A 25,144-nucleotide genomic window follows, 5' to 3' on the forward strand; every position below is an offset into this window, starting at 1 on the left:
TACACATAACATAGATAATTCTCAAAAGTTATGTTAAAAGAGCACAGATACAAAAGGTTACATGCAGCATGATTCCATTTATAAATCCTAGAAAAGGCAAACTATAGTTACTGAAAGATCAGGGGTTGCCACGGATCGGAGGGTGAATGCAATGGGGTACCAAGTAACATTTGAGGGTAACAGAAATGTTCTACATCTTGATTGTGGTGATGCTTAAAAAACTATATACATTTATCAGGACACATTAATTGTACACATGAAATTGGTTAACTTTATTATATGGCAAGTTATACCTCAATAAAGCTGATTTTTAAAACTTAATAAGGAGTCCCAGGTATAATGGAATTGCTTCATAACACATAAATTTAAGTCTCTAGTTAAGATAAAAATCTTATCACTTCTTAAAAAATAATAATATAGTTTCCTGTCATGCTATTATTCTAAAACCATATGGGATCTTTATAAGACACATATGCATTTCAAGATAGCAAATTATATATTTTTCAGATTATCTTATAGTATCATGAGGAACCAGAAACTATTTATTAGTAATCTTGACCCTTATAATTTTTTTCATCCTTTATTTAGTCCCTTTCTCAGATTATAAAGTCCAGGATGGCAACAATCTCTTATTATCTTTTTATATCCCTAGCCAGATTTAACATTATCCTAAATTTACTGAAGGAAGAGTTTTACAGGTGCATGTAAAAATCTATACAGCCTTAAGGAACTTGTTTTAAGTGGAATTTTAAGCATCAATGTGTTGAACAGTGAGCCTGTCACTTTGAGGAAAATAACTGACACATGAAACATGAAATATAGAAAACCTCAGCAAAGAAATAAAAGATATAAAAAAGAACCAAACAGCAATTTCAGAACTGAAAAACAATAATTGATACAGTAACACAGTGAGTAAACTCAACAGAATAGAGCTGACAGAGGAAAGAGTCAGTAAGCTGGCAGATGGAGGGAAACAAATTACCCAGTCTGAACAACAGAAAGAAAAAAGACTGAAAAAAATAACCTACAGAGCCTCAGGGAACTGTGGGACTATAAAAAAGATTTAACGCTTGTCTTATACTTCTGAGAATAAAGAATATCTGTTTTAGAAGTTACTAAGATGGTCTGATTTTATCCTAGAAAAAAACTGATTTGTGGTAAATTGGCAAGCTTTGTCTTTCAGCAAATAAAGACATTTGGACTGATTCTAACTTTTTCCTAAAGTCCATATTATTCAGCATTTTAAAAATAAATTTATTATGCTTATCAATTTTGGTATACATAAAAATCAGTAAGAATATGAAAATCATGTTCTAAAGAAATTTTCTGGCAAAGAAATGAAGAAAATATTTTTGGATCTCTTTTATCTCATTTTGTTTAGAGTTTCTTTGCTCTTAAAGTGTCAAGATGTGAGAAAACAAAAATAAATTTTATAGATGCATACTGTAAAGTTTAGAATATTTTCAAAGGGCATGCTGTCAGAATATTTAGACATTCATCTTTATCTAGCAGACTTTAAGAAGTGACAGCATTGTCTTATTTGGTTAGAGACTCTCCTTGCGAACTATAAATATTATTTCAGTAACAAGAGTAACTGCTTGCTTATCTGAAGTGCATGTAAATGCTTAAAAGATAAAAGTGGGCATCAAGGAAAGTAAAAATCTAAAGTTTTTTAGTAACTGAAATTTTAAGAATTTGATTCTCCCAATATACCATTAAGGATAAGGTAGGTTTTTATAAATGTTCCTTACCCAACTGAGTTAGTTCCCCCTAAGTATCTTTTTCCTAAATGTTTTTTTTTTTTTCAAATTATGAATGGGTCCTGAATTTTATCAAATGCTTTTTCTTCATCAACTGATATGATCATGTAATTTTTCTTCTTTAGCATGTTAATACGGTGTATTAGTTGATTTTCAAATAGTGAAGCAGCCCTGCTCCATCCCTGCAATGAGCCATAAATTCTATTTGCTTATATTTTGTTAAGGACTTTTGCATCTACATTGATATAGTAATACTGACCTACAATTTTCTTCTTGGGATTTTTTTTTTTTTTTTTTTTTGTATCAAGGCAATAGGGCTAGTTAAACTACCTAATTCATATTGGGTGAGATGCGGTGGTCTGTATTTTTCAAGAAACTGGTCCATACATCAAAGTTGTCAAATTTATGTTTGTAGAGTTGTTCATAGTATTCCCTTTATTATCTTTTTCATATCTGCAGGGTCTATGGTGATACCTTTCTTTTTATTTTAATTTATTTATTATTATTACTTTTTGGCTGCATTGGGTCTTCGTTGCTGCGCGCAGGCTTTCCCTAGCTGTGTCGAGCGGGGGCTACTCTTCATTGCGGTGCACAGGCTTCTCATGGTGGTGGCTTCTCTAGTTGCGGAGCTCAGGGTCTAGGCACGCAGGCTTCAGTAATTGTGGCTCACGGGCTCTAGAACGCAGGCTCAGTAGTTGGGGCGCACAGGCTTAGCTGCTCCACAGCATGTGGGATCTTCCTGGACCAGGGCTCAAACCCATGTCCCCTGCATTGGCAGGCAGGCAGATTCTTTTTTTTTTTTTTCCCTTTAGAATTATTTTATTAAATCATAAACGTACAACTGCTTCTTAACTCTACACACACACACAAAGTTTTTCAAGGAATAACATTCTATCTTATTGCACTATGATCCTGGCTAATAGTGTTTCAAAACTTTGAGAAAAACTGTTAAAAATGTTTCACATGTTACAAGTTACACATTTAACATTATCGAAGAAGGAATGCTCCTGTTGCAACAAAAAATAGAAATGAGGTTTCTCCTCTCCTGGTAACAAGGAAAATAAAGGGGGTAGTGAACAGGCTAGGGAAGCAGCATAAACTGGCCTGCAAGAGTTAATCAATCCTAGTTATCTTGTAACTGTTACTAATCTGTATTATCTGTAACTAGATTTGTCCTTCACAAAACTAACCTCTAACACTCTGACTCTGTGTGAATTACATCCTGCACCTAACTGCAGGCGGATTCTTAACCACTGCACCACCAGGGAGGTCCCTGCAATTGGGATTGACATGCACACACTGCTAATAAAATGCCTTTCCATGAAAACAAACAAACAAACTAACTAAACATGCAATACAATAAATGTTGTTACTGTCGAGTTCTAATGGATTTTTTTAAAGGTAAAAACTGATGGATCTAGAAAACAATCTTTAAAAGTTAGCTTTGTGAACATAAACATGGATGGAAAAAGGAAAGTTAACATTACAGAATACAAAAAAAAAAAAAGAAGTATTATGTGCTGGGTACTCTGTTAGAGACTTTATATACCTTCTCATTTATCCTCCGAACAATCTTCTGGGTAAATGGGATGTCAAGGTTAAACAGTTTGCACAAGGTCACATGGTTTGGTAGTAGTAGAGATCAAATTTGAACTCAAGCTAATATAATTCCCATAGTATTCTTACCAATATATCATAAAGCCACACCCTTTCTGTATTATACAAGAGAAGAAGTAAGTTAGTGAAACTGTTTTCATCGCTACTTAGAACACTTAAATTCAAGTGGCTTGCTGCTGACAATTCACACATAGCCATTTAAAAATGTGTTGTTCATATATCTAACACAGTAGTAACAATCACAGAAACATGACAATGAGAGGGTGTGAGATAGGTGGAGACAGCTGAGAAGAGGAGGAGTAAAGGGATGGAATACTTGACATGGAAACAAACTGTCCAACAACTTCTCGTAGAGAACAATACTAATTTGGTACTATATTTTAATTTAAAAACACACACAATCCCAAAACAGGAAACTCTGAAGCCATAGCATTCTCAATAATTATAATTGAAAAAATAATCTCAAAACAGAGGAAATAAAGTCCTAGCTGTGGAAGAGTTCTGGATTATGGTAAGAGACCACCCTGCCTATGGCCATAGGATACAGTTTTAGTAGAGAGAAAGTATATGGGGTTATGGAGAAGGTTAATGTTGCTAAAGCAAGGGTGTACATGAAGACAAAGTGATAGTGGAAACTAAAGGGACAATATGACACAGGTACTTAAATTCTGAATGAAAAACTGTAGTATCCAGAAAGATGTTAGATGATAAAAATGAGAAGAAATAAGGAAGGTTCAGATAGAAGAAATGACTTTGCAGGAGAAATCAGAAGTAATAATCTGTTAGGTAGCCAAATCAGGCCTACCATCTCAAGTATTTTTTTTAATTGAGATATAATTGACATATAACATTATATTAGTTTCAGGCGTATAACACAATGATTCGATATTTGTATACGTTGCAAAATGATCACCACAATAAGTCTAGTTAACACCCAACACCATACATAGTTAATAATTTTTTTTTCTTATAATGGGAACTTTTAAGATCTCCTCTCCCAGCAACTTTTAAATATGCAACACAGTATTAACTATAGTTGCCATGCTGTACATTACATCCCCATGAGTTATTTTATACCTGGAAGTTTGTACCTTTTGACACCTTTACCCATTTCCCCCACCCACCACCCCTTGCCTCGGGCAAACACCAAATGTTACCTGTTATGGGTAAGTTTGGTTTTGGGGTTTTGTTTCTGCTTCTAAGATTCCACATATAAGTGAGATACGGTATTTGTTTTTCTCTGACTTATTTCATTTAGCAAAATGCCCTCAGGGTCTGTCCATAATGTTGCAAATGGCAAGACTTCCTTCTTTTTTATGGCTAATATTCCATTGCATATACGAATATATATACCACAATTTCTTCATCCATCCATCCATGGATACTTAGATTGCTTCCATGTCTTGACTACTGTAAATGCTACAATGGATGGGGATGCATATATCTTTTTGAGTTAGTTTTTTCATTTCTTTTGAGTAAATACCCAGAAGTGGGAATGCTGGATCATACAGTAGTTCTATTTTTAATTTACTAAGGAAACTCCATACTGTTTTCCATAGTGGCTGTAACAATTTACATTCCTACCAACAGTGCACAAGGGTCCGTTTTTCTCCATATCCTTGTCAACACTTGGTATCTCTTGTCTTTTTGCTAATAGTCATTCTAACAGGTGTAAGGTGACATCTCGTTATGGTTTTGATTTGCACCTCCCTGATGATTAGTGATATTGAGCATATTTTCATGTACCTGTTGGCCATCTGTACGTCTTCTTTGGGAAAATGTCTATTTAGATTCTCTGCCCATTTTTCAATCAGACTGTTTTTATGCTATTGAGTTGTATGAGTTCTTTATATATTTTGGATATTAACTCCTTATTGGATACATAATTTGCAAATACTTTCTCCCGTTTGGTAGGTCTCTTTCATTTTGCTGATGGTTTCCTTTGCTGTGCAGAAGCGTTTTAGTAGTCCCACTTGTTTATTTTTGTTTTTGTTGCCTTTGCTTTTGGTGTCATATCCAAAAAAATCATGGCCAAGACTGATGTCAAGGAGCTTATTGCCTATGTTTTCTTCTAGGAATTTTACGGTTTCAGGCTTTATGTTCAAGTCTTTAAACAATTTTGAGTTGATTTTTGTGTATGGTGTAAGATAGTGGTCCAGTTTTCCCAACACCATTTATAGAAGAGACGGTCCTTTCCTCCATTTTATATTCTTGGTTCCTCTGCCATTAATTTATTGACCATGGATGCATAGGTTTATTTCTGGGCTCTCTATTCTGTTCCATTGATCTATGTGTCTGTTTTTATGTCAACACCATACTGTTTTGATTACTGTAGCTTTGTAAGGATTTTTTTTAAATAACAGCTTTATTGAGATATAATTCATATACCATACAATTCAACCATCTAAAGTGTACAATTCAGTGGTTTTTAGTACATTGACAGAGCTCTGCAGCCATTACCACAATTAAATTTAAAGCATTTTCATCACCCCAAAAAGAAAGTCCATATCCACTGGCAGTCACTCCCATTTCCCAGCTTCACCCCAGCCATAGACAACCACTAATCTAACTTTCTGTCTCTTCTACATATTTGCCTATTATGGATATCACATATTAATGGAGTCATACAATATGTGTTCTTTTGTAACTGGTTTCTTTTACTCAGCAGAATATTTTCAAGATTCATCCATGTTGAAGCAAAAATCAATACATTTCTTTTTACAGCCAAATAATGCTTTGTTGTATGGATATACCACATTTTATTTATCCATTCATCAGTTAATGGACATTTGAACTGTTCCCATTTTGGGGGCTATTCTGGAACATTTGTGTACGTGTTTTTCATTTTATGTCTTATGAGTATATACTTAGGAATGGAATTACCAGGTCTTACGGCAACTCCGTGTTTAACATTTTGAGGAACTGTTTTCTAAAGCAGCTACAACCATTTACATTCCCACCAGCAATGTTATGAGCGTTCCAATTTCTCCACATCTTCAACACTTACCTGGTCTTTTTGATTACAGCCGTTCTAGTGGGGTGTTAAGTGGTATCTCACCGTGGTTTTGATTTGTATTTCCCTAATGACTAATGATGTTGCGCATCTTTTCATGTGTTTACTGGACCTTTGTTTGTCTTCTCTGGAGAAATATCTATTCAGAGCCTTTACCCATTTTTTAGTTGGGCTGTCTTTTTATTGTTTAGTTTTAAGAATTTGTTATATAGTCTGGGTAGAAGTATCTTATCAGATCTACGATTTTGGTTATGGTAAACTTGGTACAGAAAATATCTGTGTTAACGAGGCTGACAACACGGGGTGACAGCTAGGTATTGGTGAGGGAAGAGGTACAGTATAACATCAGAAGCCAGATATAATTCTCACTGCCAATGTTCCCATCAAAAATCTGCGACTTTTGTTCAGAGTACCAAATAAAATATTGACGAGGCTGTTTTCAGTACTATAAGGCCTGTCCTCTGGTGATGTAATAAAGTAAGCTAGCCAGCTAATAAAAGCTCAGTTGCCTGAATAAGGAATTCGGTCTTTTTTGTGGTATGCAAGAAACATGAAAAACACAACGAGACCTAAGAAAGAACTTGCTATGAGACTTGCAAGAAAGTTTTTCCTCTCTGATAAAGAGAACTTGAGGAAGTGCTCCCTGCTCTTCTTCAGCCAGATGGTAGTGTCAAATCATGACAGCCCTCTCCTGACATGCAGAGCTTTAAAGTACACTGGGCCTACGTCTCTGATGAAACCGATGAACTGCTAAACCACCCTGTAACTGTCTGGCCCTGGGCTTCTTATTCTGTGAAATAATACATTCCTCATTATTTCGGCCACTTTTAGATGGGAGGATACTGTTACTTGTAATCCAAAACATTCTGATACATTTTCTACTTTGTCAGTAAGCACACTACTGGACAGAGCTATGCAGAAATTAGAATGAAGTGATTATGAAAGCTAGATCTGCCTAGAACACTACATACTAGTTTTCAGTAGTTTGATTTTTAAAAATGGAAACAGTATTTTGCACTTTATCAAGCATCTTAGGTACTAACTTACCCAATACCCACCAGAACTCTAAATCAGGCAGTCTTGTGGCTATTTTACAGATATATATATATAATCCTCCAGTATAGGTCTTCCAATTCTAGATCCCATGTGTGTTCCACCACATCATAGTATGTCTCATAGTATCAAATAGAATGCATTAAAAGCAATATAATCGATAAACCATAATGGAAAAGAATATTAAAAAAGAATGTCTGTATGAGTAGTATAACTGAGTCACTTTGTTGTGCAGCAGAGTGGCACAACACTGTAAATCAACTACACTCCAAAAAAAAGCAACATAATCAACAACAAAATGATTACAGTATTCTTTCAGCACTTAAATAACTGCTTGACATTATACAACTCTATGAGATGAGTAATGTGACAAAAATGAATAATAAAATGTCCAAAGAGCTGCTATATGTTAAGTTTAAATTGGGCAAGCAGAGTGACCAGAAGAAATCTAGCACCTTCTAATAGCTCTACTGAAGCACTTACATCGTATTAAAAATTTTCCCTCTACATGCCTGACTCAATCTATGCTGTGAAGTCTTTGGGGCTATTTATTTTTTCCTGACATCTCTGCACCTAACACTATGTTTGATATGTGTAGTATGTTTGCTAAATTAAGAAATCAAAGATTTAGAGTCTCAGTCCCCCTTTACCAGCTGTTCTAGAATACATCTAGAAAATGTTAAGATAAATCAGTTTAAGTAAACGAAATTAAACGTTCTTTATAAATTTTGAGTGTTATTTATGAAAAAGTTTGCTTACCATTTAACAAATGAAAGTAACACTCTCACACATATAGCTGACACTTTACTCAGATATGTAAAAAGAATCTTAAAGCATAAAAGAGTCCTATAACTTTTAGAATCAACAGCAGTTTCCTTTTTGGTAGCTTTCCCGTTGTGCCTAACACACTTGTGCTTTCTGTTTATTCACAGGAGTTTCAAAGACCTCCCTATCCCTAGACGACAGATATAACTAATTCAGTTGCACCTCAGTTAGCTTCCCAAGCCACCAGGACAAGTGCCTACCTACCCATCCTGCATTAGCATTTACATTCCATGAGAGATACTACACAGGGAACTGGCTTTACCAAGATGAAGAAAAATGCATGCTCTGCCCATGGCTTGGGAGAGGAGGCAATGAAACACAATGAAATATGGGGTGTACTATAACGACAGTTACTTACAAACGGCCACTGATTGCCTGGAGGAGCTGGGAAATGCAACTGGGACAGGATCTTGATGTTTGCCAGACAGAGAAAGCAAGCGGAAGGACATTGCAGATGGAAAAAAAAGTACATACAAAGGCACCGATAAGTGAAAAATGATGAGGCATTTGAGAACCAAGTAGTTTGACTTGGTTATAGCGTAAGCCTGGCTAGAAATAAGGATCAGAACATGAGTGCCATGAAAAGGAGTTTAAATGTTTAATTCTGAAGATGTGTCACTGACTTTTAAATAAGGTAGTGACACTAGATTTCCTTTTCAGAAGAAAAACTAGCGGCAGTATGGAAGACAGAATGAAGAAGAACTTGGAGGTAAAAAGAGCAAAGCCTCAAGTAGGCTATAGAAATAGTCCAGGTGAAAAATAAATGAAACTGCAGTGATGCCAGTGGCAGCGGGGATAAAGAAGAGTTTGATTCAAGAGATATTTGGGGATCTAAATGACAGGACACACTTACCATAACATGATACTTATGTTCCTGAAAAATCTCCATCTTCTTAAAACTACACATTAAAACAAACAACCGCACATTAAAAATAACATGGCTTAAGGAAAAGAGTTGGAAGCAAGACACTCGAAACCTGTGCAACTCTGTAACCAGAGTATTAACAAAACCAACAAGAATCCTAATGAGCATATTAACATAGTTAAAGATGTGCTAAGTAACTAATAAGCCTGGCACTTTCTAAAGGCACAGCTCAAACAAAGTACAGCTGTCCCTCAGTATTCACAGGGATTGCTTCCAGGACCTGCCACAGACACCAAAGTCCAGATGCTCCAGCCCCATAGTCGGCCCTCGGTATCCGCGGTTCGCATCAGCAGGTTCACAACCAACCCCCACGTTCGCAGTAGTGTAGTTATTGAAAACAATTCGCGTGTTAAGTAAGTAGACACACGTAGTTCAAGCCCACGTTGTTCGAGGATCAAATGTAATAGAAAAAAGTGTAAAGGGTATTTGAAGCTAAGTTACAGAAACAAAGAAACAATGCACAAACATCCGGGGGAAATGCGCAATAAATTCTTTCAACGCAGATAAATGGCCAAAATCAGTCAAGAGGAAGAATATGGTATATGGATAGAGTATACAGAACTCTGTTCTTCAGTAGCTTGCTGCTTTCAGCTGTGTTAGTCTATTTTAGATTCAGCGGCCACTGCTTACGGCAGGAAGCATTAATATGCTGGGAACGTTGTTAAGTACATTTTCTTCTTCATGGACAGTATGTGAGCCAGACTGGAATGCCTCAAAAGTCCCTCGAGTGAGTGACTACGCCTCCCACCTCCAAACCAGGTCAGGAGGTGTTCTGTGCCATAATTTTAGTACAGACTGTAACTGATGATTGCTTTAGGTAGTAGTGAAGGGGAGTAAAACGTACGATACCAGGTTTCCAGATAGGGGTGAATGGACAGATACTGTTTCCGTTAAGGAAAATTAGGGAATAATGAAGCATGAATATGAAGATAATATAATGCATGTGGTTTTCGTTACACTGAGTCTGAGGCGTCTTACAGACATCCTTATTTAGATAAATATCAAGTAAGCAGTCAGAACTCTGGACTAGAGAAGAAGAGGATGATGTGGGCTGAAAATATGAATCATCAGTACACAGGAGATGATGAAACTTTGAGAATAAACAAAGAATTCATGCATTTACTCAATTCACTCATTCAGTAACTATTTATATCATATATACGCGCCTACACTGGCAGTTAGGGGTGCATAAGAGGGAAGAACAAGCCCGCCATGATGCCCACTCCCACAGAACTCACATTATATCATGGGGAGACAGAAAACAGCCAAACACCTAATCAATCATGTGCTACAAAGACATAAAAGGTACTAAAAGAGTATAACACAGGAACACGGCCTGACCTGGCACGGGGGCGGGAGGCTCAGCCACTTACCTGAGGGACTTTTGAGGCATTCCAAACATAGTCCACGCAAAAGGCTCTCAGAGTAGAATAAACAGATGGAAGAACAAACATAGCATAAAATACTGCATAAATGTAAGGTTTAAGTGGCTATAGTATAGAGAGAAAGCAGAACATGGTGAAAGATGCTGAAGTAAACAGCAAGTAGAACGAATGAAGTCTACAGGCTATGCTAAGGATTTAGTCTCTACAATGTATGAGATTTTAAATGGGAAAGTGATACAATCATATTAAGGATTTAGTCTCTACAATGTATGAGATTTTAAATGGAAAAGTGATACAATCATATTTAAGAGGGCCCTGGACCAAAGCCAGATGAGAGGCAAGCAACAAAGATCAAAAATGGTCAGAGAGGTAGAGGAGCCACTAGCAGAAAACGTTACAAAAGCCAAAAGAGGAGAGAATTTGAAGAGTTCCCTACAAGGCCCAACATAACAAAGAAGTCAAGTAAGAAGAATGAAGAACCAAATACATTTAACGAGTGATTTCCAGACACTCTCTATTGTCACCATTATCTCAGGTGCTGTGATTCCCATTTTACACATGTACTAAACAAGGTCTAGAGAGTTTATAGCATTTGTTCAAGGTCACTTAGCTAGAAAATGGCAGAACCAGAATCTAAAGTCAAATCTTCCCAACTCCCAACCTCATGCTGATAATTAGAAGAGTACTGCCAACACTGAAAGTTTCAGTGAAATGCAGGTGCGTAATCATTCTGGACCAGCGCTATCTAACAGACATTCATGCAATGCTGGAAATCTTCTATATCTGCACTAATGCAGTAACTACTAGCCACAAGCAGCTACTGAGCACCTGAAACGCAGATATTGTGAAGAACTGAATTCACAATTTTATTTCATTGTAATTCATTTTAATTAAAGTTTAAATAGCCACACGTAGCTAGCAGCTACTGAACTGGACATCACAGATCTAGACTGTAGCAGACTGAAAAACAAGAAAATAAGCAAATACAGATGAGTCAAAAGTATGATGGTAAAGAAAGAATGACAGCTAGACAGGAAGGCAGAGCTGAAGTATACCTGGTCATTCATAAATTCACTGTTTGAGAAAGATTACTATGAGCTAGTTTATAATTCATGAAATTCTATTTATTAGGAAAACAGTTGCAACGTGAGCACACATAAAATCACAGCTTTCCCTTATTTACCTATTAGCCCTTGTTTTTCCTGACATTCTAATTTTTATTAAAGATTACCTTATAAGCAAATAATTAAAGATTGCCTTACAAGCTGGCATGCAATAAGCTGGATGCCAGCTTACTGCATGCCTATAATAGGAGGTTGCTTGTGGCACTGCACTCAGGAGCATATGAAAGAAAACCATCCCTGAAACTAGATAAAGTATAAATAAATAAAAGTGCTAACAGACAGCTCTAACAATGCCAATGGTAAAGGCTTGACTCTTTTTGTAGGTGCCTGTGCTTCACACTCTCATCCCTAGGTTTTAAACTGCATACTTCTTTTTTTTTTAATTAATAAATTTATGTATGTATGTATGTATGTATGTATATATGTTTGGCTGCATTGGGCCTTCGCTGCTGCACCTGGGCTTTCTCGAGCTACGGCGAGCGGGGGCTACTCTTCGTTGTGGTGCGTGGGCTTCTCATCGCGGTGGCTTCTCTTGTTGAGGAGCACAGGCTCTAGGTGCGCGGGCTCTAGGCGCACGGGCTTCAGTAGTTGTGGCATGCAGGCTCAGTAGTTGCGGCTTGCGGGCTCTAGAGCACAGGCTCCGTAGTTGTGGCGCACGGGCTTAGATGCTTCGTGGCATGTGGGATCTTCCCGGACCAGGGCTTGAACCTGTGTCCCCTGCATTGGCAGGCAGATTCTTAACCACTGCGTCACCAGGGAAGTCCTGCATACCTAATTCTAACATACAAGTAAAAATGAATTCTCTGTATTGTTCACAAAAGTCAAGAGAGACCTGGCTAGAGCACAGATGAATTTAATAATGCTCCCAGAACACAAGTCAAAGTGCTATCTCATTTACAGAAATGTTTTCTGGGATAGCAATGGGGCTGCCACGTGGCCCTCCTGATGATACTGATAAGAAAGGGCTTTAACTAACAAAACAATACTCTGAGAAAGTAACCTATAAGAACCTATGACTTGCTGAATTACCTGTGCTAAACTTTAAAGGATTTCCTATAGAAATCTTCAAATGTTTTAAATATTTTTACAGTACAAGACTATAAAAACCAAAGACAAACCCAGAAACATTAATTAGTCACATTTCATTTCAAAATTTCATTCCTGCACCAGATCTATACATTAGCTACAAGTACTGTCAACCCGTGACCACAAAGTCGACATGGGAGTCCAAGGAAAAATCAGCAAAGGGAGAAAGTGAATATGGACTGTTGAATAAAAAGTTTAGTTGGAAGGGCAAAAGTGAGGAAGAAATTTTAATCTGGCAAGCTTGAAATAAAATAGATGCTTTCTCCACTACACTTCAGAGATCATTTTCTCTTTTTAATTTAAAAAATCATTACCCATGTTGTTAATAAGGTGCTAAGTGGGAAAATAAGTACAAAAAATGTTCTAGTAAAATAGTATTTTCCCTAGAGTAATTTCATAAGAATACTGACATAGTTCAGACCCTAGCTGAAGTACCAACCTCAACCATTATGAAATTGCTAACTAATTTTAAAAATTATGCTGAATTGTTTTTGACTCAATGCTTACATTTCAAAGATGGTTCAAAACTTTGGAATAAAACTGACTGTAATTTGTAAACTAGAGCATGACATCATTAAAAATCTCTTTAAGTCTGACCTTTGTAATCTTACTTAACAAAAGCAAAATTATAAAAAATTAATAAATCCACACACTGGCATAGCTTAAAAAAAAAGGATGGGGGGAACCCACTAAAAAAAACTTGGAAGAATATACAAGAAACTTAACAATGATCAACACAAGGAGAATGGATGGCCAGGAAAGACTTTCCATTGTATACCTTTCAGCGTGGTATTATTTTTTAAGCAAATGTATTGTGTGTTTAGAAGTTCTGTGTGTTTAGAACTTTTAAAAAGTTTTAAGAGTATTAATCTTCAACTAGATGTTCCCCTTACCATAAAACCTGAACTCAGAAAACAGTTCCTTTTAGAACTATGTAATTTGATCAGAAATTACTAACGCAAAGACTGACAAAGTATTAACCTCTTTTCTTGTTAAAACTCCTGTTTCCTAGATTAATTTCCTAGGTCCTGGGTCCACCTACTATTTAATAAGGTTTACTTAATACCCTGTTAACTGCCTATCAAGTCTTTCAATATCTATATTTATAATCGTTTCCCATACTCCTCACCCTCAACCTCACCTCATTCACCTCAGCCTCAGTCTCAACTTCAGCAGATGATCTTGCCTCAAACTATCCCCAGTTGCTGAGGTGATTTTAGGTCACCTAGTTTGAACTCCATTATTAAAACATACCTGTCGTCATGGCCTACTCTCCTCACCTTGTTTTCTTCCCTCTTTTTTGATGTCCCTCCTTTCCTTTCATCCATCTTCTTTCTACCACTTCTAGGGTTCATTCCACTAATCATCCTCTTCCTCGCAGCTCCCTCTCCCGGCTTCTCTTCTAACTCTAAAGAATACTGACATTGGGACTTCCCTGGTGGCGCAATGGTTAAGAATCCGCCTGCCAATGCAGGGGACACGGGTTCGAGCCCTGGTCCAGGAAGATCCCACATGCCTCGGAGCAACAAAGCCCATGGGCCACAACTACTGAGCCTGCGCTCTAGAGCCCGCGAGCCACAACTACTGAGCTTGCGTGCCACAGCTACTGAAGCCTGTGTGCCTAGAGCCCGTGCACCGCAATGAAGAGTAGCCCCCCGCTCGCCGCAACTAGAGGAGAGCCCGTGCGCAGCAACGAAGACCCAACGCAGCCAAAAAATAAAAATAAAAATACTGACATCTCCTATCCTGCAAAGAATTACCCCAACTGTAAACCACTAGAGTTAACTTTTCTTTGTCCATTTTTCCATAAATGTCTCAAAACTGATGCTCACTGCCTCCACTGTCTCATCAGCACTTACTCCTTTATTCTACTTATTTGTCCACATATTCCTTCTTCAAACGCTACTTAATTATCTATCATATATCAAGTATTTGGAATATAACAATAAAAAGGCAAAGACAAGGCCTCTGCATTCTCAGTTTACATTTCTTTGCAATTTTATTTTCATTACCTAGGGCTTAATTGAAGTTGCTGTCTCAAAGATTACGACCTCTATAATAGTTTTCATTTTTATCTCCTTCTCTCCCATGTTAATGGATGAGAAAAATCTCTCTTCTTGTCTAAGAAGACTCATATACCCTCCTACCTCCCTGGGGCCCTCAAACTATTAAGAATTTCATCTTTTCTCTTTGAGTCTTCAACTGCTCCCTCCTTCCTGGCTTGTTCCCTTAACCCCCAAAATAAATTCTTCCTCAAACCTAAATTTTCTAACTTTCATCATCTCTCCTTAAGTCAAAGCATTAAAGAACAGTCTATACTCAATCTCTGGCCACCCATTTGTTACTCAACTCACAGCATCCTGGCTTTCCTTGCTACCAGTACAAAATGGTGTTCTTCTGTACTATTGCCAAAGTCACCAGAACTCTCCTGATCCCTCCAAAAGACACTTTTTTTTTTTAAGGGAACCCTAGTATACTGTTAGTGGGAATGTAAATTGGTACAGTCACTATGAATTTATTTATTTATTTATTTATTTATTTATTTATTTATTTATTTATTTGGCTGCGTTGGGTCTTTGTTGCTGCGCGTGGGCTTTCTCTAACTGCGGCAAGCAGGGGCTACTCTTCGTTGCGGTGCACGGGCTTTTTCATTGTGATGGCTTCTTTTGTTGTGGAGCACGGGCTCTAGGCACACGGACTTCAGTAGTTATGGCTCGCGGGCTCTAGAGCGCAGGTTTCAGTAGTTGTGGCGCACGGGCTTAGTTGCTCCGCGGCATGTGGGATCTTCCTGGACCAGGGCTCGAATCCGTGTCCCCTGCATTGGCAGGCGGATTCTTAACCACTGCGCCACCAGGGAAGTCCCCAAAAGACACTTTTAAGTTCTTCTCTTTCCTGATCTCTGCAAAATCTAGACACTGTTGACTCCTTCAAATATGACATCACTCTGCTAATTTTCCAACTACCTATTTATTCTCAGACAACACTGACGGGTTCCTCATCTTCTACCTGCCTCTTAAATGCAGGGTTCTTTAGGGTTTGTCCTCTTCTCTTATCGTTTTATGTTCTTTCTCTATGGGATTTCATTCAGTTTCATGGCTTCAACTACTACCTTGAACAAATACACACAACACTCAAATCTTTAATATAAGCCCAGATTTCTCTTCCAGATCCAGATATAGCCAATTACCTGTTGGTCATATCCACCTAGGTGACCCATGACTACTTTATTTATTTATTTTAAATAAATTTATTTTTATTTTTGGCTGCGTCGGGTCTCCGTTGGTGCACGCGGGCTTTCTCCAGCTGCGGCGAGCGGGGGCCACTCCTCGCCGCGGTGTGCGGGCCTCCCACCGAGGCGGCCTCTCCTGCCGCGGAGCACGGGCTCCAGGCGCGCGGGCCTCAGCAGTCGTGGCGCACCGGCCTAGCCGCTCCACCGCACGTGGGACCCTCCCGGACCAGGGCCCGAACCCGTGTCCCCTGCATTGGCAGGCGGACTCCCAATCACTGCGCAACCAGGGAAGCCCCCCCATGACTACTTTAAATTCACCATGTGCAAGGTAGAAATCATCACCACTCCTCCAAATCTACTTCTCCTGTATCTCCTAGACAGCGAATGTGCATTTCCAACAAGGCTCCAGGTGATGCGGATGCTGCTAGTTCAGGACCCATATTCTGAGAATCACTGCTCAGACATATGCTGCCTCTTCCTACCTCCAGGCTGTCAGGTTCCTTCTGCTACCTCCTAGACCGTGATATCTATGCAGCAGGCACTGTTCATATTTCACAACACTCTATCTTATTGAACTGAGACTCTTGCAACATAGCATTCTAAGCATTAATTACCAAATGATAAGAGAAGACTAGAGATGAAACAACAGTCATCCCGGAAAGCTGGGTGTTTCTTGAGGGCGGAATAGCATTCTAGTGTATCCCTCGAATCAAATCTTACCCAAGTACATAGGCTCTTGATAAATATTTGCTGAGTGGATGGCAGTATTATCTATCCAGTCACCCAAGCCAGAAGCCACAGCAAGATTCACCCCTTCCTTCCCCATAATCCAAGTCACCAAGTCCTATCTTCTACCTCCTAAATGTGTCTCATACCTGGTCCCTCCTCTCCATCTGCACTGTTATTACATTCTTTCAGGTCCTTAATATCTCACTTTACGGTAATAATTTTTTAATTGGTCCCCATGTCTACAATCAGCTATCCTATTTTATCCACATGACCATAAGATTGATCTCTCTAAAACAGTAAATGAGATGATGTCATTCTGCTTAAAAACAATAACTTCCCACAGGCTTCAAGGAAAAAAAATTAATTCCTTCATGTAATACGCAAACTCTTCTAGGATCCTGCATCAATCTACCTGACCACCCTCTCTCTCCATTCCACCCTACCCCCCTACCCTCCAGCCATGCTGAACTGGCTTATATATTCATGCCTCAGTGGCTTTAAACATAAAGCTTTCTACCTAGAGTGTCTTTCCCACTGGCTAAATATTCATCCTTTTAAGCCTCAGCTCAGGCACCATCTCTTCCATGAAGCTTTCTTCGAGTGACATTCATTCATCTCTCCATCCAATCCCCACCTCAGTTTGCATTACACCTCTCCCCTGCCATGTGCTCTTACAGCACCCCATGTTTAGTTTGTTAATAGCACATATCACACTGCATAATAATTGTCTTGCTCACCTAGTCGATTAAGTTCCTTGGAAACTATAATTATGTCTTCTGTTTGTATAGTCAATGCTAGGTATATTAACAGACACTCAACTAAAATTTAAATAAATACATTCCATGCTATTCTCTAAACAGTGGCTCTCAAAATTTAGCATAGATCAGAATTACCCAGAGGTATATAAATCTAGACTGCTTGGCCCCAGCCCCGGAGTTATAGATTCAGCTGGTTCAGGGTGGGACCTAACAGGTTCCCAGATGATGCAGATGCTGTCCAGGCATCCCATTTTGAGTGTCAGTGCTCCAAATCTGTGTTGTCTCTTCCTAGCTCCAGGATTTAGAGTCTTTTCCTAGCTACTTCCAACTCTGCCTCCTGCAATGCTTATCTTTTTAGACCCAGCTCAATTGTCACCTCCTTCATAAAACTTCCCCTAATCCCAAAAGAAACTGATTTTGCGCTTTCCTCAATTTCTGTCCAGCTTTGTACATATTATTCATATGGTAACATGCTAACTTTCTTTCACACCTATTGGCAGTTGTCTTATGTTCTCTACTTAAATGAAGGGAGGAAACCTGCCTTAATCATTTTGATATCCTCCACAACCTGGCAGGGTAACCAGTGAAATGCAAACGAAATCTACAAGTATTTGTTCATCTGAATGAATCCCTGCAGACTGCCCCGAGTCTGGGCCCAGGGTCTGTCTGACTCACTTAATCCTCCTGGCCCAAGCTGACTTCTTACACTGCCTTGTACTTTTGCTTGCCTTACAACCTGTGACAGATGCCTGATCCTCCCACACTTGTCTGTCCCTCTCTCACTGCTGACTGACCCTTAGTCAGCTTCTTTACCTTGTACTCTGAACCCTTTTATTTTCTTAACCACTATGGGACATAGTAAATGGAGAAATTTTCTCTTTATGACTGACGTGAATTTTAATTCTGCTGGCCATAAGACAGGTTGCTTGCTTTTTTCTCAAGTAGCCTTTCTTGGTCAGAGAATCCAAACTAAAATATACTGTGTACAACTCCAAGTGCAGTTATTGTAGACAGCAATAAATGTGTTTTAGGTTCTATTTACAGATGGTGGAGATAATTGTAATACAAAGTTTAAAAACACAAAAACATAAAAAAGGTCACTTATGAAATGTATGGTTGGCCTAAGAAACAAAACTTAAAAGAACAGCTAATTATTTATGCACTATGTTCATATATGCATCTAAAACAAAATTTATATTACCTATTCCAACGAAAAAAAGATACCAAAAAACCTGGTCATATTTCTGAGTTACACTAATGACATAGTAAAAACTACATCTGATACATAAAAAGTTAACTGTTTCTAAAAATGCCCCTACAAAACTTACTCCTTCAAAAATTACTGAGAGACTGTTTTCAATCACACCGATCTAAACATTCTACTCGATTATTTTATTCTTACTTTACCTCTGTGTGTCAGTAACACTGAAGTACTCTATCTAAAACTATACATACCTACCTAGAGAAAATATTGTGATGATATATTTATTTCAATAAATAAACATCCATTTATTTATTTAATCACAGACAACTGACCATTAATGGTTCAAGAAAAATTCTTTGGAGCTCAGTACTCACATTTTTATATGCATATGCATAATTTTCAACCCACCTGCTCAACAGTTTAATAAGACCCAAATAGAGATGAAGGGATATAACAGGAAAAAAAAGAAGTAGGCTACTTTTAAGGTAGCAAGTAAAATTAATACCTGTCAAAAAAGATTCTTGATAGGCTCAATTCAATCTCTAAGCCTTTTTACTTTCCCCTTACTTGAATTAATCACTGATATTCATAAATTAAAATCTGTTGACAAAAATGTATGCCCATAATACTCAGTAAAAGTTATAAAGATTTTCCAAAGGGAATGAAAGTTTTCAGAACTGTATGCCCAATTAACAAGATAAATGAACCAGATCACTCCAAAGTCCAATTTATTTGAATTAATCAATATTCCATATGGCAGAGTTGAGCTACGGTCCTGACACTTTCGAACCAGTGCTATATTCAGCAGACCAACATAATCCTGAAAGTTGAGGGGCCACTGTCACAACAAATTATGTCCTGAAATGTTATTGAGAGGACGGCAGGAAAAAAAAGCCAAGAGTGAATCAGAAAATAAATACTAAAAAGGAAACTGTAAAGAAGAGAGAAATAATGACCTGGAAGAAAAAAATCTCATACAGTGATTTTAAAATATTTTTGAAAAATAAGGAAACACTGAGTATCAGGAAGATAAATTTAAGACCTAAAAGAGAATTTTCAAAATTCAGCCTGTTGTTCAAGAAAAAAAAACTATTTGGAAAGCAGATCATTCTGCTATACACTGCATAAACAACAAGACTAGGTCACTGTTCCTCAAAATGTATCATTTATAAATAAAGGTAAAAACACTGGACAAAGATCTTCAATATCTGGACCTTCAGGTAAAATACGTGTATAAAGAAGTTGCATTAAAGCACTAAAGTTCAATTCATAACTCCAAAAGATTATGCAAAAAAAAAAAAAAAAAAAAGGTTGCACTATGAATGGCTCCGCTCTAACTTGTTTTCTGTAAGTCTCGAAAAGCCTGTTTTGGCTCTGAAGGCCAAAATCGTCTCTGAGCTGCCTCCAAAGTTGGCAGGGTAAAACTTCCTCTACATATCAAAACCACTAATCAAGTCGGCTCCTAATCTGAATTTTAAGGACACTAATAGGTGCACTTAATCATTTGTCCTGTTTTAAAATAAAAGCTGACTTACTTGCCTAATGTCACTTTCTTCCCCCCCAATCACACAAACTGAAGTCCAAGTTGAAGTCCACAGAATTTCTCTCTTCACTCACCCACCGCTCTATTTTGAAATGCTTAAATTCTACATACAAGGTGAAATAAATGCAATTACAAGGTGCAAGACATTACTCTACGCCAAGCAATCCGTCGAAAAATCTTCGGACAACTGTTTAAAGACTTATAGAAAAAGCCTAACGACCAAATCACCTGTTTGGATATCTGATATAGATGAAAAAGCACTGCAAACTTTTTCTACTATGCATGCAATTCTTGATTACAAAGAGGAAACTGCACCGGCTAGCCAGAGCGAGAAAACCGGTAGGGTAACAGGCTAAAAGAGTGTCGTTGATTTCTTGGCTACAGTGACAGAGGCGGGAGACACACCCCTAGCGTCGGTCGGAAACACTACAGCAGTGAATTCTACCTAGGGATTAATGTGAGACTAAGGAAAGACAAATTTAAATCGCCATGATTCAAAAACAACCAGCACAGGAGAGACTTACGAAGGTAACAAAGAAAAGGAAAAACCCTTGGCAGTAAGTAAGCACTAAAAAACAAGTATCTCCGTTTATCACAAACCGAGTTTAGACTTGTTTTCATGAATCTACACCTTAGACCTCTCCGGTTCGCCACTGCAGAGTAAAGCAGCAGCGAAAAACAACCAAAAAACAAAAAACCTCGTACGTTTGCAAACAGCAGTGAAATAAACACGACCTGGAGAGGGGGAAGTAAGGCAGGATTCCTTCCAAGGCTCGTTGCTTGAAAACAGAGTATGAGTGGGAGAAAGAGCAGCCCTGGAGAGAAAGTGGGTCTTATATAAAGGGCCATTTGCCACACATGATTTCCATACGATTCCGGAATCTCCCCGAACTTGAGAGAGTGAGTCTGGGGGTGAGGGGGGGCTCCACGTGGAAGAGGATCCGGAGAAACGGAAGGCAGGCCGATCTGAGGACTGTCCGGAGCGGATGGCCCAGGCAGCGGGGGGTCAAGGCTGGGGCGGAATCCCGGGGGCGTGCGGGGGGTGGTGGTGCGGAGGGGCGCCCCGCGGAGGCCCGGGGGCGGGCGGCGGGGGCTCCGCCGTGCTGTCAATAGGCCGCCTGCCGCCCCCGGGCCGCTGGGGCTCTTTCGGGTCTCTCGAATTTTCCACTGGGGGAAGCCGCCCCGGGGCGTCCGGACTCGCCCCCGCCCCCGCCCCTGGAAGCGGCGGGCGGGGAGCGATGGTGCGTGGGGAAGCCAAAGGCTCACCATTTTGCTGGGCGGTCGGCGGCTCGCTCGCGCGGAGGAGTGTCGGCGCTCAGACTGGCTCCCGCAGGAAGCTGCGGCGGCGGCGGCGGCGGCGGCGGCCCAACTACGGTCGGCTGGGGCGGCTGCGGCCCTCGGGACGCCCGCGGGGGAGGGGGTGCGGGCTGGGGGAGGGGAGGCGGCGCCGCGGGGACCGCGCCGGCCGGGTGACTGGGCACGCGGGATCGGGCAGGGAGAAGAGAAATTAAGGTCGAGATTCAGAGACGGAGAGCGCGGGAGGAGAGACGGCGAGAAGGGGGAGAGACAGAAACGGGGGGCAAAGGGGGCCAGGAGGCTCGGGGGCTGCAGCCTCGCGCTCGTGCTCGCGCCCGCGCAGGAGCCGTAACGGACTCACTGCAGTGGCTCGCGCTGACCCGCAACCTCAAGGCACGAAAAAGGGGGAGGGCGGGACAGGGAGGGGAAAGCGGAGCGCAGCGGCGCGCTGGGCGGAGGGCGGGGGCGCGCGCGGAGCCGGCAGCGGGGGCGGGGCTTCTGCGAGCGCCGCACATCCGGGAACCCGGGCGCCGGCTCGGCGGCGGCCGCCGTGGCGGCGCTCTGGCGAGCTCTGGTTGGGGAGCTCGGAGCGCGCCGACCACGTTCGCCCCTCCGCCGGTCGCCCCCTGCGTGCGGGGCGGGGGGAGCGCGGGGGCGGGGGCGCGGACGTTGGTGACGTCGTGTGGCGGAGCCCTTCCTGTCATGTGGCTGCAGGCGGGCGGGGTGGGAGGGTGAAGAGGGGAGAGGCAGGGCCGGGAGGGGAAGGAGGAAATACGAGGGTGCCCCGTGAGGGAGGAAATGCGAGGGGTGCGCGAGCACCGGGCGTAGGGAGCCCTGGACCCTGGAATGGGAGCCTCGTCGTGGAGGAGGAGCAGATGAGCGGCCTTAAGGTCGGAACCACCCAGGTTCCTCACTAAGGAAAAAAAAAAAAAAAAAAAAGGACAATCCCGGCTCTGGGGCTAGAGGGAATCAGTTTGCACTCGAAGACAGGTATCTTTGCACCAATGTGATGGCTTGGACCCCCTACAGAATGCATGTCGCATCTGGACAGTTGTCACCCCGGTGCAGCACCCGCAGGCCCACACTCCAATATGGGTTGGCAGTCAGGAGCCGGGTTGGAAAAACAGGAGAAGAGCCAGAGTTGGCCGCAGCTTGAGGCGCGGGGAGTCACAGGACAACCGAGTAGAGGGGCTGCTTCCCACTGCCGCAAAGCCCTTGTCACCCAGCTCTGGATTTTCCTTAAACCCTCCAGGCTACCTTTTGACGCGGGGAGGCAGTGTTTGTTTTGGAAAAAGGTTTTAAAACAGATTGACCACTTGTCCCTTTAGTCGGGCTGTATCCACTTTGGTGGCAATTACCAGTCCCGGAAAATTCAGACAGCGGTGGGAAATGGAGTCCAGAAAAGCATAAGGAGGAAAGTTACGAAAAAGCTGCCAGGAGAGGTGTGATAAAGATAATGAAGAAAACATTTTGCAGCAGTTTTAACCACTTAACTCCTTTTGAAGTCTGGATAATCTCGTGCGTGTGTGTGAGTGAGTGAAAGAGAGCAAGAGATGTTTACTGAGTGGTCAGAAATTCCTTATCGACAAATCCTTTTGAGTAGTTTTGTAAAAAGCTATAGTGTTTTTAAAGGCAGTCTGTTAAAGCTCCTTATGTGAGAGTTTTATTCTTATGCGCTGTGATAAGCACTCATCTTTTGTAACAGAAGCTCAGTGATGTGCGCTAGGTCTCCCCACCACCCCACCCCCGTTTCTTTAAGAACTACTTTGTTTCCCTGTCAGAATAAACAAGGAAAAGTAACTTTGATGACAAGCTGTATCACACAGTGAATGTATCAAGGAAAGGCCAAGAAATGACCCTGTTTCTTCCACCGTTTAAGAGTCTTGACTTAGATATATTGCTATTTAGATTCTGAAATGTATTCCAAAACAGGGGGAAATCCCTAAGGCAAATTGTCATTTACGTTTTCTAGGTATGTTATTTTTAATTAGTTTTTCATCATATAATTAAGACAGGCTCATTTTTTTTAAGTGCAATATTTTGAGCATGCCTCCCCCTCAGCTCCACATCTCAGAGATAATATAATCACTGTAACTGCGTTTGTGTGTGTGTGTGTCCCTCGGACATATTCAGTGAAAATCAAATTTATCATTTTGACTGAGGATTAAATACTAAGAAGGAATTTGAGCTATACGAGATGCAGTAGGTTTAGAGTAACCCATAATTTTGTCATGATTTGAGCCAATTCAGAGTATAATCATTTAACAGATATCTACTGTGAACCTAAATCAGGAATTCAGGAGCTCAGCACTGTGAAAGGTTGGTTAGCCTCTGTGCCTGATGAAAGCAAGGGACACAAGGCCAATTCACTTGTTTCTTCCCATCCTGCAAATGTACCAGAGTTCACCACTTACATTCTCCCAGCTTTGTGTATACTGCATAAAATACAGACACGTAGCAGGTAACATCTCTGACACTGAAACAAATTATTCAGAATCCATTAAGAGAGGTAAATCCAAAATGCACCTTTAATATCCATGTTTTTCCCCTGAGGTCAAAAAAGGAAGTATGATAAATAATCATTCTCCTTTTTGTCATTTTCCACTGAGGCAACAGGTACCAAATAGCCCTGCCAAAAACGCACATGTTTTTAAATAATTAGAAAAGTGAAGAGGCAAAGGACATATCTAATAAGTGGATTGTTATTCCTAGAAAGCTTAGCAACCAAAAGATGATTCTTGGGAAGTATTATGGAGGTGAGTTGGAAGGAGAGACACTTAAGATAGAGATACCAGTTACAAGAATGGTAACAGCTAGGCATGCAGTAATGAGAGGTACCAATGGTGGACAAAGGAAGGGGTCAATAGGAAAGACATGGAGTAAAAATGGACTGACTATGCAACTTAGCGGATGTAGGAAACAAGAAGAGGGAGAAATATAAGATGACTAGTTTTAGTTTGGATGACAGAAAATAGTGTTACCATTGAGAGAAATAGAGAAGTCAGGAGGAGTTTGATTGCGGAGTGAAAGAGATGAGATTGGATTTTAAAATGCTAAATTTGTGTTGCTGGTGAGATATCTTTGTGGAAGCACCCAAGTAGAAAGAAGCCGGAGGTGCAGGGTAGAAAGGGAGAGAGATGTGGGAATCAACTGAAAAACAGAGATTGCAATTGAAATCTTCAAATGTCCCCTTACTTAGTGATAAGAAAGAGAAAGGACCCCAAGATCGTAATAAAGCTGCTAAGTAGAAAAAAAATTTTTAAGTTTTAAGGAAGAGAGAGGGTAATGTTTACAGTCATATTTGACCACAGCAGCTTCAGGCTTCAGTATCTCCATGGTTATCTTTAAGAAGTTAGATACGTCACAGGTAATTTTACCCAGATCATTGTGATATCCAGAAATCTGCCTAATAGTAAAGGTCTGATTGCTGTTATTTACTTATATATCATATATAAAAGTGGCAGAAAAGCTAAATTACCATTTCTGTAGTTGTTTAAGACATTCCAGTGCAGTATTACCCCAAAATACCCACTTTCATTCATGATTATATTGACTAACGTCAACGAGAAACCACATTTAATTTTATACGCGTACGTG

General features: G+C 40.2%; 1 protein-coding gene across 1 annotated transcript in view; it reads right to left on the bottom strand.

Moving 5' to 3' along the window:
- Positions 1-21,957, bottom strand: part of PPP3R1 (protein phosphatase 3 regulatory subunit B, alpha) — a 56,494-nt gene extending 34,537 nt beyond the window's left edge. The window contains exon 1 of the mRNA XM_068565108.1: positions 21,518-21,957. Within this exon, the coding sequence (XP_068421209.1) occupies positions 21,518-21,520 (3 nt within the window). The 5' untranslated portion in view covers positions 21,521-21,957. The remainder of the gene's footprint in view (positions 1-21,517) is intronic.
- Positions 21,958-25,144: the final 3,187 nt, after the last annotated feature.

The sequence above is a fragment of the Eschrichtius robustus genome, chromosome 15 (assembly GCF_028021215.1).
Source record: "Eschrichtius robustus isolate mEscRob2 chromosome 15, mEscRob2.pri, whole genome shotgun sequence".
NCBI lineage: Eukaryota > Metazoa > Chordata > Mammalia > Artiodactyla > Eschrichtiidae > Eschrichtius > Eschrichtius robustus.